This window comes from Balaenoptera borealis (genome assembly GCF_965194805.1).
Source record: "Balaenoptera borealis genome assembly, chromosome: 13".
NCBI classification, from domain to species: domain Eukaryota; kingdom Metazoa; phylum Chordata; class Mammalia; order Artiodactyla; family Balaenopteridae; genus Balaenoptera; species Balaenoptera borealis.
The window spans coordinates 92,228,141-92,243,905 of NC_138870.1; the positions used below are offsets into that span (position 1 = coordinate 92,228,141).

Below are 15,765 nucleotides of genomic sequence, written 5' to 3' on the forward strand. Positions count from 1 at the left end.
TGCCATTTGTGATACCATGGATGAATCTGGAGGGCATTACCCTAGGTCTTTCTTGACAGTAGCCGTCTGAGGCTAGGATTCTGGTGTCACTTAAGCATCCCCAGAGCCTAGCGTGGGGCCTGATATTATTCACAGCTAATACTCAAAATATCTCGAGCTGAATGAATATACACAAATTCAAATAGCTAGGGAGTCCTGGAGTCTGGGGATGGTTAGGAAAACAGGACAAAGGGGATAAAGAGGAAAGGTACTCTTTCCTTTAGTACCCTTCCAAAGAAAGGTAGTAAAGTGCAAATGAGGGTCTTCATAATGCAATACTTGGAAAGATAAGGAAGCATTCCTACCTAGTAGATAGGTTATCTGGTAGGTAGGAATCACCTGTATGATTTTATTTTTATTTTTTATTCAAGTATAATTGACTTACAATATTATGTTAGTTTTAGGTGTACACCTGGCATGGTTTTAGAAACTCCTGATGGAGGGGTCCCATATCAGAGGTTCTGATGGTTTAAGGTGAGCCCTAGACTCACGGTTTTTAAATTCTCCCCAGGTGACTTCAATGTGCAGCCATGTTTCTGAAGTATGTTCTAAAGTATGATTTTGAATAATCACGTAAACCTTACATAGAATATAGTGAGAACTGAATGAGACAAAGCATGAAAAGCACTTAGCATAGGCTTGGCACAAAGTAAACGCTCAGTGAATGTTAGCTGGTGATCCGAACACAATACTGGGCCCTCAATTCGTAGATGGCAGCAGGTTACAAGGTGGTCCACAGCTGTCTAGCCCTGTGTATCGGGGAAGGGGCTGGACTAACCCCCTGGGACAGATCTCAACGACTGCTCCACCAGTCTCAAGCACTGAAGCCCTGAGAAGAGACTGAAAGGTAGGCTTAAGCACAGGGCTCTGTTGCTCACTAGCTCTGCTAACTTCTGAAGTCAATTAGCCTCTCTGTGCCATCATCAGCTCCTCTAAAACAGCGATTACGTGAGCGAATGCACATGAATGCGCGAGTCAAATCGAAGAGACGGAGACTGTGAACCTGAGAGACCTCCAGGAAATCAGACGCCTCTTCCCATCATAAATATGCCTTCAAGGAAACCGTGCACTGAATGAATACCCGATTATTTTCTTTACGGCAGGAAGATTCAGGATCCCATGTTCCCTTTCTCTCCCTTGCACCGCAAACTGAACAACACAGGTGTCAGGGCGGCTGGGACCTGAGTGAGTGACACAGAAACCAGTGACCTTGCATAGGATCAGCAGAGTGGGGCAGAAACACTTTCGGGAAATGGCCACCTCTTATGTCCACTAACAGGCCAGGTCAATTCAATTAGCCCCAGAGCTGAAATGCCAGAGCCAGGTAGAGTTACCCACAGCAAGGAAAGGGCTCTGCGTTACTTAGCCACTGGTCCATCACTCATGGCTTCAAAGGCCTAGCTGGATCTTTTAGTCAGAGACCACCTGCCTATGTCAAAAAAAACCCACTGAAATTAGGTTCTGTGTTAGGTGGCTGGAGCTGCTATAGCAAAGTACCATGGACTGTGTAGTTTATGCAACAGAAATTAATTTTCTCGGAGTTCTGGAGGCTGCTCTTATAAAAGAGATCTCACAAAACTCCCTCATGCCTTCCACCAGGAAGACGGCCGTCTGTGAACCAGGAAGTGAGCTCTCACCAGACACAGAATCTGCCGGCACCTCCTGGTCCCCAGAACTGGAATAAATTTCCGTCATTTATAAGCCCCCAGCCTATGGGATTCTGCTACAGCAGCCTGAAAGGACTAAGACAGCATCATTATTCTCAATTCACAGAAGAGGACTGGGGCTTGGAGAGGTGGACTGAGTGCCTTAAGTCCAGATGCACAAGCAGTAAGCGACAAGCTCAGGAAGAGCGCCCAGTGTCCTGTTCTGCAGTTTGACAGATGCAGCCATTCTAGTTCACCTGGACAATGGCAGGTGAGGACCAGCTCAGTGGAAAAGTTTTGGTTTTGCTTTTGGTTTCTTTTCGTTTTGTTTCCCATTATGCAGCACACAGCAGCCTTGTGATTTACTTATCAAAGAGGAAGAAAAACCACGAGACTACCATCAGAACTACCCAGGAAATAGAAAGAATCATTTATAAGGAAAATAGTTCAGGCGAAAAGGTCTCTCTTAGAGGGTGAGGAGAAGTTGGGGGCAGTCTTCTTGCACTGAAGGTCAGATTCTGGAAGCCTCAAATTAAATACACATTCTCTCCCGTGAGGCCGTGCAAGGGGATGGAGGAAGGAATGACAGAGTAACTCTTCTAGAACAGTGGCTTTGGCTCAGGAGGGTGGGCGATGGGAAAGCTTGCCATCTTTTCTGGATGCTGCTGGGAAAACTCTTTAGCAGCTCAGTATAATTAGAGGTTCCCCCAACCAAGTCCGATAAGCAGCGGGGCTTGCGCTTGGCTGCTTCGTGAGGGTACTTCAGAGGACCCAGTACCGCTGAAGGCAATGCGGTGGGTTAAGTGCCCGGGGCCTGCTGATGGGAGCTTCCCCGTAGTGTTTGAACAGGCTGCCCCTCTGCATTAGGAGATGAAAACCTGGCTCAGGGACAAGACATAAATGGAGACAATAAAAAGGGAAGGAGGTTGGGTGAGGGTGGTTACCCCCTGGGGCCTGGAGCAAAACTGCATTGTTTAAAACCCCACCAGCCTGCTGGATAAAGCTGAACTGCCTCTTCAGCATTCTGACCTCAGACTTACCCAGCTCCCAGCCTCACTGCTTACCTGCATGGATCTCCCATCTATCCCCACGGCTGGGCCAGGAATCCTAGCTACCCTGTATTGAGTGCTTCCTGTTTGCCAGGTGTTTCCATTCACTTAATCTTTCCAGCAATCCTGTGAGTCTGTGCTGATGCCCCTATTGTGCAGATGAGGAAAGTCGGCCAAAAAACCTCCCAAAATGGAAAAAAGATGAAGGGATATTATGCCCAAGGCCATTCTACTAGAAAGGATGGAGACAGAGTTTGGGCACTTAGGCACTCCCTGTATACTGGGCAGAGTCCACATTGATTAAATTAAATAGACAAACTATGCACTGTTCCCTGACCCTGCCAAGAATTTCCACACTTGCTGCTCTGTTGGCCTGGAAGATGCACTCCACCTTCCCCACTTACAGCCCTCCTGGCTCCGACACTCTTCTCAGTGCATCCAAGCAGGTCTCTACCTTAGCTCTCTGTACCATGGATGTGTCCCTCCATCACAGTAGCCAACCACATGGCACTTAATTGTCCTTAACCTCCTGATCTTTGAGTCTACGGTGGACCACCTGTAGCGGGGCAGGAGGTGATGATGGTGCAAGCAGAGACTACATCTTATTTTTAATTTCCACTCCTGGTGCAGGGTCCAACGCCAGGTAGCCAGTACCTGCGGAGAGCTTTGCCTACTGAATGTGTGTGCAACATGGTAAGAACTGGGAATACAGAATGTTTCCCACCAGCAGCTTTCCACGCTCCCTTCCATGCCCAGAAAGGAAGGAGAGTAGAAGGCTGGAATTCACTTACTCATTCAACAAATATTTATTGAGAGCTTTCCATGTCCCAGATGGGGACATAGGAATAAGCAAAACAAGATCCTTGCCCTCATGGAACTTGCATTTTTATGGGCAAAGTCAGGGATATGAGTTTCCTCTTGCTGCCATAACAAATTACCTTAGGAGCTTAAAACATATCCATTTATTATTTCACAGCTGTATAGGTCAGAAATCTAGGGGCTGGGCTGGGCTGGGATCTCTGCTTGGACTCTCACAAGGTCAAAATGGAGGCGTCAGCCAGCTTGGATCTTATCTGGAGGCGCTGGGGGGAGAATCTAGTCCAAGCTCATCGCGTTGTTAGCAGAATTCAGTTCCTTGTGGTTGTAGGACTGAGCTCCCCTCTTGTTTGCTGTCAGCTGGGAGACTTTACTGGCTCCTAACGGCTACTTCCATTCCTTGTCACTTTGTCCTCTCTATCTTCAAACTAGTAAAGGCACAGTGAGTCTTCCTCATGCTTCAAATCTGAATTCCCTTCTGCAATATCTGTTCTGCTTCTAGGTAGAGGAAGTTCTCTGCTTTTGAGGACTCCTGTGATTAGACCGGGCCTCTTGGATAATCCAGGATAATCTCCCTATTTTAAGGCCCGTAATTACAGCTACAAAGTCTCTTTTGCCATGTAACATAATATAATCACAGGTTCCAGGGATTAGGGCATGGACCTCTTTGCGGGGGCCATTCTGCCTACCAAATAGGCAGCAGGGGAATAATAAAAATTTTATTTGATTTTTATATTTGATATTTTTATTTGATTTATATATTTTATAATGTTGCTGGAAAGTGCAATGAAGAATAATAAATCTGAGTGAGGGGATCGAGGGTGGTACTTTGGATAAGATGGTCAGGGAAGCCCACCATGAGGAGGTAACATCCAAGTGGACAGAAGAAGGTAATTGGACGAGAAGGGGGGGGTGCAGTGTGGGAGGCTGGCAGAAGAGCAGTCTGGGCAGAGGGCTGAGGCCCAGGGTGGGAATGCACTGGGCAACTGTCAGGAGGCCAGCGGGGCTGAAGGAGTGCCCAAGGAAGAACAGGGGCCACGTGACTGGAGAGTTAGCCAAGGCCAACCCAGGAAGACTCTTTTCCCCGATGCTGTGCTTTGCCATGATTCACTCTGGGCTGCTGGTGGTCTTTACAAACTCTAGAGCTAAGGCGGGAAAACAGGACCAGATGCATGGCTCTAAAGCATGTTAATCGAGAGCTCAGAGGGCATGGAAGGCAGAACCGATGGCATTCTGAATCTGAGCACTTGGAGAATCTGATTTGAGCATTACTAGAGTGTAGGCGAGGGGAACAGGAATGGCCCGGACGTGGGCTAATCGTCTGGGGCTTGGTGAAGGCCTGCTTGATGTCTCTGACCAGGGGATGTGAGGCATGATGATGTGAAAGGAACACACACTTCCAGGTCCACTCCTGCTCGGGGGTCTCTGCACTTGCCCCTCTCTCTCTGCCTGGAATGCTATTATTCTAGATCTTGTAGATCAAGCCATCTTGTAGCATGGCTACGACTTCCAGTCCTCAGGTCTTTAGCTCAAATGTTATTCCCTCAGAGAACCCTTCTGTAAAAGATGGCTCTTTCTACAAGAATCCAATTCCCTCCCATACTTCCCAGCCATCACATTATGTCAGGGTTTCCCAGACTCAGAACTACTGACATTTTGGGCTGGACAATTCTTTGCTGTAGGAGACTCTCCTGTTCACTGCAGGATGTGTGGCAGCCTCCCTGGCCTTTACCCACTAAAGGCCAAGAGCGTCTCCCTAGTTGTGACAACTAAAAATGTCTCTGGACATTGCCAATGTCCTCTGGAGCACCAAATCTGCCACCAACGCCCACTGATAACCGCTGTTCTATGTCACTGTCTTCAAAACAGTGTCTTCCAAAATTATTTATTTCATTCGACCACAAATACTTATTCAATGTCTAGTATATGCCAGGAATGATTCTAGGTACAGGAGATAAAGCAGGAAAATTAACAGACAGAATTATTACAACCCTTGAGGAACTTATATCCTCATGGAAAGAGACAGATAACTAAGAAGAAAATGGACAGAATGATCATAGGCCAGATGGCAATAAACACCGTGGAGAAGGATGAGGCAGGGTGGGGGCATGAGGCTGCAGTTTGCAGCTGGAGAGGCTCACAGGGGTCGTGGTTCAAGGAACAGAGGGAAGGCAGAATGACTGGCGCTGGGTGGGTGCAGGAGCCCAGAAGGAGATGGCACCAAAGGACACCAGGGCAAGACTGCTTCTCTCCCACAATGACAAGCAACCTCCCATGAATAGGGCTCCTTTTTGTCTTGGTCAGTGGCATCCCCAGGCCAAGAAAGGTGTCTGATGAATACCTGCCTAGTGAATAGACAAATGAGTGGTCAGCTCTGGGGAGGGAGAGCTCAGCCCCAGGTGTCTTCACTGGACAAAAGACAGAGTTCCTATCAAAAGATGCTGAAGAGCCACACTTGTGGGGCCCACTTTTGAACCTCCAATAGAAAAGGAAAGGGCAAGTGCTAATCTCTGATAGTTACTGATCCAGACACTGTCTCAAGCACTTTTCAAATATTATCTCATTTCCTCAGCAAAGCAACCCTGTTAGGTGGGAACTCTTCTTGTCCTGACATGATAACTAAAGAAAAGATTGTTAGTTGCCCAGAATCATGAAGGCAGGACCCGAACCCAGGGTCGTTCATCTCCAGAACATAAGCAATACTGTCTTTTAGTAGGAATAATAAAATAGGAGCTCCAGAAGCACAGGGTGACAGTCAGCCGCCCTGCAGTCTCTTTTGCTACCTTTTAAGTGATGACGACATGCACCCACTGCTGCATTTACTGAGCAGTGACTACATGCCCAATCTTGTCCTATCATAGTAAATGTACTCTGTCATCTCATTGGCCTACAACAGTCCTTTGTGAGGCAGAAACAACAGCCATGTGAATAAACCCGGGCTCAGAGAACCAGTGACGTGCAGGGAACCAGGGGTGCTAAGTCCCCAGAAGAGGAGACTGCGATGTATTGTTCACCTCCTCTCCCTCAGATATCTAAGGGGTCATCAGGTGGACGAGGGAGACCTATTCCGTATGAACCCACAAGGCAGCACTAAGGCCAAAGGAGATTCTGGTTCAGGATATGAAGTGGACAAGCTTTGGGTAAAATCACTGAACCAGTTCCCTGTGCTCTACAGTAGGACCTTACTGTTTACCCATTCTATATATAATAGTTTGCACCTACTAATCCCAAACTCCCAATCCATCCCTCCCTCAGCTCCCCCAGGACAGGAAGCACTCTTTATTAGTTGATATCAACCTCCAGGGGGATCTTGGGCACATCATGGCTTTGTGTGTGAGTCAGCCTGTTGCACACCTGCAACGCCTTGGATTCATGACTCTTAATGGGGACAGAACCCCTTTCCGGAACAGGCAGGCACAATGAAGAGTATTCCTGCATCCTGCTTGGGTCCCACTGGACATGCATGTTATACTCGTGTATAACTGTCCTAACTATCTGAGCCTGAAACTAATACTACTTCCAAAACAGAGTGCTTTTCTGGGGCATCATTTAACAGACACTGAACTTGGAATACAAATCAAGCAAAGATGGTACTTCCTGCTGCCTGAAGAGTTGTTCACTAGATTGGAAAACTTCTCACAGATGGCAAACCCCGCTCACGGAACCTGGACCGCCAGTCTCCCATTAGAACCATCTTGCTTTGTAGCTGCCACACCGAAGACAGCTCTCTCCCGAGCACAGGCATACAAGCATCTAGTACTTCATTAACTTCATTATGCCTTTGACTATAGCCAAGCCTGAGCAATTACACATCGCAGTCAATGTTATTTTATAGTAAATGTATTTCCTTTTTTTTCTTTATATCATAGCTAGGGAACTGTATTGATTTTTCTGACATTATATTTGTAGACCATGTAATATAGGTAATCTTTGGATTTTATTCCAGGATTGTAAAAGAGGCACTCAAGACATTTGTTACAAAAAACGGGGCAAGGCCACTGGCTGAAAGAACAGAGGGCATTTTCATTATTTTTGCAGTTGACCCTAAGTTGAAAACTAAAATGAAGTCAAATATAAGGACACAAAGATTGGCCTAACTCCGATAACACTCGCCAGAGATAAATATTAAGTCTGTGCTTTAGGCTCAATAAATCTACTACAGGAGTATGGAATTGGGAACCTTTGGCTGACCAGTCATTCATGGAGCTTTTCAGTTGAACTCAAGTTCAACTGGAGCTTGATGTGCAAACGGCCATGAAAGTCTGACCTAGGAGGCTGGTATGCATCAGAACATGTAGGGAGCATGTTTACAATAGTGGTTACCTGGCCTCATCTTTAAAGATTCAGATTCAGTCTCTCCAGGTTAGGGCCTGGGAAGTAACATCTTAAATAGGCATTTTAAGTGATTCAGAAAAGTGGGTGGAAGTGTCCAGGTGGAGGTGTGAGCCTCTGATAGTTTGATAAGAGCCAGAACGTGTCATATGAATTAGAATGTCACCCCTGAAGACAGAAATTGGGGTTATCTAGAGGTGACCCACCAATCAGTATGGTGAAAGGTTTAGAGCCATCTCACACCCCATTCCTTCACATGGAAAGTTCTGGAGGGCTGCTAGCTGGTGACTGGCTTCAGATACGTAACGACACAGAGGGTGTTGATTAAGAAGGTACAATTTTATGGTGCCTACGTCCTTAAAGTAGAAAAATGAATGAGAACCTGCAGAACAAAAGACAGTAAACATTTCTATTAAGTGTGGTGCCAGATGAACCGTTCCTTGAATAGCAAGCATCTTTCATAGGGATTATTCTACAAACTCCATTTAAATACTTCTACGCCAAGGGCTTGGGATACAGAGCTCAAAAAGTGATCTTCTCTGTCCTCCGAGTTCATATAGGTAGGGGCGGTTTTTTCCAAACTTGTTTCCATAGTTCTACGATCAAGTAAGAGTGGGGAATGCTGGTGGGTTTAACAGCTTTACTTCTGGACTTTCCAGCATCTCTAATCTGCCAACATGAAATCTGAATCTCCAAGGGAGGGATGCAATATCTCAACCTGAGCTGTCCACGGTTCACAGTTTCTGAACACGTACTACCATCACCTGCAATATCTCCTAGAATTAGTCTAGAAAATGCTGGTCCAGGGTTATTGCAGGGCTGATGTTCAACTCTGAATCTCAATCAGGCTAGAGGCTCAAGTCACAATGAATTTATTTACAGATAAGCAAACTCTCCTCTACTAGACAATCATCTTTTTTAAAAAAATAAATTTATTTATTTTTTTTGGCTGTGTTGGCCCTTTGTTGCTGTGCGTGGGCTTTCTCTAGTTGCGGCGAGTGGGGGCATCTCTTGTTGCGGAGCATGGGCTCTAGGCGCACAAGCTTCAGTAGTTGTGGCACACGGGCTCAGTAGTTGTGGCTTGCGGGCTCTAGAGTGCAGGCTCAGTAGTTGTGGCGCACGGGCTTAGTTGCTCCATGGCATGTGGGATCTTCCCGGACCAGGGATCGACCCTGTGTCCCCTGCATTGGCAGGAGGATTCTTAACCACTGGGCCACCAGGGAAGCCCAACTGGTATCACATTTTAAAAAATCATTTTCTGCCCCAAATAACAGGCACTCAGGAGCATGTGCTGAAGGAAGAAACTGCATTTAAATCTGGTTTCTCTGGGCGTATTTATTACAGACAGAAATCATCCAACCCCAATATTCCTTCAGTGCATGAAGAGATCTTGGTTCTTGACCCAAGAGACAAAGAGGGCTCAGGGAAATGAAAGGACTTGCCTAGGGCTGCAGAATGCCAGGTGCCAGCGGGAGAGCAGAGGGTAGACGTACATCCCACACTGCCAGCTGTCCCACCAAAGCTATTTCTTTAACAGCTCTTGAGCAAGTTGTCAAATGTTGGCTCCTTTGATCGCCACCATGGAATTCGCCACGGTGTCTGACTTTACCGTGAATTTCCTTCCCTTCTTCACAGCCCAAACTTCCAAACTTCTTCACAGCCCAGTTTGCTCCAACCTCAGAGGTGAGTCAGTCCTTGAATGTCCCAATTTTGTTGTTCTGTAGATAAGGATTCCTGGAGAAATTCTTCCTTCCTCCCTGGAGAGCCAGGTCTCCATCTGCCTGTCTCTGGCCTAATTTGGGGACTGAAAGGAACAGGGTGCATTTTACTTTTAAATTGTTCCTTAAAGCACATCTTCTGGTTAATATTATATCCTTAATATGTCTCAGGGAGGACACATCCTCTCCGTGAGTAACGTCTAGGATCCTGTGCGGACAAGCCTCCTGTAAACTTGCCATCTTCTTTCTACTGGCCTGCCTTCCCCGGCCCCTTCTCCAATCACCTGCTACTTTGAGCTCTCTTTTCCTTTCTCTTCTTTGCTGGTGTTTGTTTCTAAGATACTCACTCTCAGCATATGAACTGAAGTGGGTTGAATCTTTATGAGACTATCATAATCTTGGTTTTATCTGTTTGTTTTTTAAAGTCCTGCAGACAGCTGCTTGCACCTAGGAGATGATGAACTGATAGAATGGTCGGGAATGGACACATCTCTGCGCAAGGATGCGGGAGTTCTCCTTTATTCCACCTCAATGGCTGTAGCAAGGACCCTGAGCGGCGTCTGTCTGGACATCCACAGCTGCTGTGGTTTAGCAGCTCCCTTAATACGGAATTAAGTTGTAAACCGCTCCAGGAAGAAGGGAGCGGGATGAGTGGGAGAGGTGGGCAGATCTTCCCTCATCTTTTAGGACCCTGGGGGCTTTGTGCAAGCAGACTGGGAAAGAAAAACAAAGAGGAAGGGAAACTGGCTGGCTCTTCGAAGGCGAATGTCTACCATACAAAACAATTCTAGGAATGAACAAAGATGACGCGTGGTAAGGTGCCTTGTAGGATGCCTGGTGAATGCAGCTGTATCTGATAAATGTGGCTGAACCTGAATTACGTGAAAACAGATACTAGGCTGTGGTCAGGAGGAGAAAGAAAAACCACCACCAACTTCCAAAAGCACTTGGGTTGACCAGCTCCCCTGTAACTATACCACCACCTTGGAGCCTCACAGTGGGCTCTGGGGTAGGACTATCATTCTCAGATCACAGATGAGGAACCCAAGGCTTGGAGAGCTTGAGCAGCTTTCCAAAGGCACAAAGTTGAAAAGCGTCAAGGTCAAGTCTTAAAGGCAGATCTTCCAGCTCCAACATTTTATGCATTTTCTGGGGGTTTTCAAAGTAGAATCGGCTGATATACAAACTAAGACTGTCATTTTTTTTTCTAAAATGATATGAAAAGTAAACCTTTTCTAGTTAGTGGAGAGATTAAAAACTGCAAGGTGACTGCATTATATTTGGGGAAAAGCAAGAAAATGTACTGGTTCTTTCTGACCTGAGAGCTTAGGAGACCTTAGCAAACCCTAAGGAACCAGGTAACCACCATTTTTAAAGCAGGTGGATCCCATTCCCTGATGAAATAAGTGGCAGAAAAATACAACAGGACACAGGCTAATTTCATTAAACAAGTTACCTCATTAATCCTCACACGCTAGGTGCTGTTGTTATTTATCCTGTTTTATAAGGGAGAGAACTAAAGGTTCAAGGAGGTGAAGCAACTTGACCAAGCTCCCGGAGAATAAACGGCTAAATTCCAGCCTAACCAGACCTGTCTTGGTTTCCCAGCACCAAGTTGTGGGCTCAGCACGGGGCTCGGCTGGAGATACCCCGTCTGGAGGCTTGAGATGCGCTGGGATTCAGGGGAGCAGGTTCTCTCCAGTGGAGTCCTGACAATTTCCATTAGAATCTAAGTGTCTGGATGACTCATCCACTGATGTGTGGCACAGTCCTCAGTCTTAAAATAACAAATCCCCATCATGAAAGTCAGTGCATTTTGATGTCGCATAAATCCTTTTCTAATGATCACTTGGTGTCACTGGCTTATTTAAATGGACACATCACTTCTAACAGGGCTTTTTCCCATCTACTCTGCCCTTTTAGAAGCAGCAAGAAGGGAAGCAACTCACTGCCTTGGTATATCAAGTAGGGGCTGCAGAGGGTTTAGGTACCTGTCTGTCTCCTGACCTCACAGTCAGAGACAGATTGGGAGGAGCAGAGGGGGGACACGCCATTTTGGTCATAATCAATTCCCCAGTGTGCTACGCTGTTCTTCCTCCTGCAAACCCAGATTGATGACCGGTGGTTTTTGTTTGATGCAGATAACCATGACCCCGATACTGTGTCCTAGAGGCACTGCAGTTTATCTCCATGTGACATTTTCTATTATTCTATGCTGTGGAAGGCAGGAACTAACACACCAGGGCTTACCTGAGATGCCCCTTCTCCCACCCGATAAGCATGGGTGTCTCGAGCTTTAGGAAGCCGGGAGTGAATGTGTGGAAACGCAGGCACAGGAGATCAACGTGAGGTGATCATTTGCTGAGCGAAAGCAGCATGGGGGGCCCTCTCAGTGGCCCACTGTGGGTTCCTAAAGGGTCCAGCCTCAAATGCGCTGAGAAAACAGTTCCTGGGGAAGCTTGCAGGAAGGGGTAATGGGGGGCCACGTTTTATCAGAGCAGACCCTTGGACCTTCTGTTCCAGAAACATCCTGGAGGCTTCCTTTAGGGCAGAATCCTGGACCCCTCCCCAGACCTTTCAAGAGTCTAGGACCCCACATTTTAAAAAAGTATTCTTGATCCTGAAGCCACTAAAGTTCAAGCTAGGAAGGTTAGCAGTTAACAGCAGGCTCCTTACTTATCAGACTACCTCCTTTCACTCTCTAAGCTTGAGTTTCCCGGGCATAAAATAGAGATAAGAATAGCCGCTGCCTCATGAGGTTAGTGTGAGGATCAGAGGAGAGGGACACCTAGAATGCACCAGGGACAGCACCTGGGCAATACTTGGCTGGGAAGCAGAGGCTTACCCATTATTAAAACACCGAAATACCTCCACATCAGCTAAGAAAAGCTGCTGCTCTGAGCCCCTCTGGGCCCCCTCCCTGAACCTGGCCCCTCTCAGGGACTCCCCCGAATTTCCCACCATCCAGCAACTCACGGGTGAATGCCCGGCCCAGCCTCCAGGATGCAGCCTGGGTCTGTGAAGGGCTGGTGGTTACAATTCTTCCACTGCAACCCCTGCAGGCTGCGATGCTTTGTAGGCGTTACATCCCGTGAGGCAGGCCTGGACCTTCTGGCAAATGGTGGCTAAGGAATGTCCCCCCGGTTCAAAGGACAGCTTGCAACGAAGGCCTCCCTAACCTCTGGCTGCGCAGGACACTGACCCTGGACCTTTCTTTCCTTGTCTTATTCCAGCTTTGACCCCACTCTGACCTGATCTCTGAACTTTCACTTCTGGAAGCTTGACTCTCAGCCTTCTTCCTGCGGCCTCTGGGGCTCCGTGTTTGCATCTGACCTCTCGGGAATCTGACCCTCAGCTCTCAGAGTTGAGTCTGGCTCTTCCCACTACAGACTGACCTTAGTGTCCAGGATAGGCTACCACCTGTCACCTTCAGGTGGCGCCATCCCCAGACCCCTGCCTCAACTCAGTATAGCTGGTCCCAGATGCCAAGTCCCAGCCCTTCTTGGCCTGACCTACCCTACTGCCCCCTGAGCTCCAAGTTCCAGTCCTGACCCAGATCATGGGTCTGCATCCTTTGAGAACAGGGTACCAAAGTAGTGGCAAAGAGGATGGAGGGGAAGAGGCAGAATTCAGAGGCATTTCATAGGTAGACAGTGGCAGGACCTGGGCCTAAGGAGAGGGAGGTTGCTCTAGTTTCATCCTTTATAAGCTCCACGAGGTCATGGGCTGTGTCTGGTGTATTAGCATAGGGCCTAGTGCACAGTAAGCATTAGACAGACAAGAGCTGCACAAAGAAAGAATGAATGAATGAATGAATGATGCTATTAACAGAGACAGAAAGAAAAGAGGAGGTGCACATTTTGGGTTAGCAACAAGGTAGAAAATGGATTTGATTTCAGACACATGGTGTTTAGGGGCTGTGGTATCCCTAAGTACCAATTACCAAATATTTCTGCCTTTTCTCCTTCCAGGCACATGGTCGGATTGCACTTGGCCACACTACTTGAAGGTGAGCACGACCACATGATATGCTTTAGCCAATTTCATGTTAGCAGAAATTATGTCATTTCCTCGAAAAGATACACGCACCCCAATGTTCACTGCGGCACTATTTACAATAGCCGAGACATGGGAGCAACCTAAATGTCCGTTGACAGATGAATGGATAAAGATGTGGTATATATATACAATGGAATACTACTCGGCCATAAGAAAGGGATGAAATAATGCCATTTGCAGCAACATGGATGGACCCAGAGATTATCATACTAAGTAAGCCAGACAGAAAAAGACAAATATCATATGACATCACTTATATGTGGAATCTAAAAAAAAAAAAAATGATACAAATGAACTTACGTACAAAACAGAAATAGACCTAGAGACAGAAAACAAACTTATGGTTACCAAAGTGGAAAGGGAGGGGGGAGGGATAAATTAGGAGTTTGGGATTAACATGTACACACTACTATATATAAAATAGATAACCAACAAGGACCTACTGTATAGCACAGGGAATGATATTCAATATTTTCTAATAACCCATGAGGGAAAAGAATCTGAAAAAAAAAGATATATATGCACGTATAACTGAATCACTGCTGTACACCTGAAACTAGCTCAACACTGTAAATCAACTATACTTCAATTATACAAAAAAAAGGAAAAAACAAAACAAAATAAAACAAACAAAAAAGAAATTATGTCACTTCTGACAAGAAACTTTGAGTCAATACACATCAGCAACTTTGCTCCCCATACAAAGATAAATCTTGAATGCTGAGGCTGCACACAGACCCTGGGGCCCTAAAGTGGACACGATGATCTCTAGTCTCTATTAACAGAGCCAAGGAACCTACAGGTCACACTCGTAAAGACGTCCCGCTGGATCTGGGGCTGACGGTCAGTCAGGAGAGGGGCTTTTTGGTGAGAATGCCACGGACTGCCACGGCCCAGTAGCGACTTTGCCAGTAGCTGCAGCCCTAAGCAAGAACCAGAAGGCCAACGGCTTATGTTCCGTCCAATGCAGAACTCAGGCAACCAGGTGGCCTTCTCCCGTGCTTTGGCCCACCTCCTGTCCCACCCCCAGCAAGCCACCATCATGATTTACCTGTGTTGTAGCCCCTTCCAAGGGCAGGCCAAGGGCGGTGATTTTTCCACAGGTTTCCGAGGTACCAATCACTCTGGTTCTCTACCAGGCCCAGGACCTGTTGACCTGTGAAGTACAGAGAATGCAAAGGTCTTAAAAGAAGCCAGGCCACGTGGGACAGTGAGTACTGAACAGCAGACACAACAATGGCAAATCATCGTTAACACAGGTTTTGTTACTGGGAGCTTTTATGAGGTGCCAAACTCTTATCTAAGTGCTTCACTGGTATTAATATGTTTAATTCTCACACTTCGGCAGCCCAGCCATTTTCATTATCCCTATTTTATAGAAAAGAAATAGAGGTCGCCCAGAGTACTTAATTAACTTGCCCAAGGTCATCCAGTTAATCTGTGACAAAGCCAGAATCCCAAACTATTCATCCGTCCATCTGTCCATCTATCCCTTAACTCACGTAACACATATTTATTTACTGACGTACTCTTCTTCAAATGTTCCAGTTCACTATTTCCCAATGTATATTAATTTACTGGCTTTTGAGGCAGGAGCTGAGGTAATTTTCTCACTCAGAGAGGAAGAAAGGACCCTTGGTTAATGAGAAGGGAGCCCCCAGAGAAGAGCCACATTCTTGCAGCGTTTTTACTCTCACATCCACTTTGTCTTTTGTCAACAAGCATCATGTCAAGGCAGGCGTGTTTTCTAGAGGAACAATTGCTTCTCTGTCCCCAGAGCTCGGTTTTGACATGGGTCTCGCCCTCTACTGTACTGAGGCCAACATCAAAGGCGAGTCAGGTCTCCCAATCAATTTCTTAGCAGCTTTAGCACCTCAGGTGAGTCTTCCACTCACCCCAATTTCTTGGACTGTTAATGTTTCTGGACTCAGGCCTTCTAGGTGGGGCAGGTAGCCATCAGAATCAACTATCTTCTATTAGACAACCCTATCATGCCATGTGCAGAAGGTATTCCCTTGCAACTATTACCAACAGCATTTTACAAACTAGGAAACTGAGGACTGTGATTTGTATAACTTGCATATCCTGGAGCCAGGATATGAATCT

The 15,765-nt window shown here is 46.6% G+C and overlaps 1 protein-coding gene across 5 annotated transcripts in view; it reads right to left on the reverse strand.

Annotated features, from left to right (window-relative positions):
- Window positions 1-15,765, reverse strand: part of LARGE1 (LARGE xylosyl- and glucuronyltransferase 1) — a 596,040-nt gene that overhangs the window by 106,003 nt on the left and 474,272 nt on the right. For all 5 annotated transcript variants that reach the window (XM_082348930.1, XM_082348932.1, XM_082348931.1 and 2 more), the window contains exon 7: window positions 14,711-14,815. In XM_082348930.1, coding sequence (XP_082205056.1) covers window positions 14,711-14,815 — 105 coding nt within the window. The remainder of the gene's footprint in view (window positions 1-14,710; window positions 14,816-15,765) is intronic.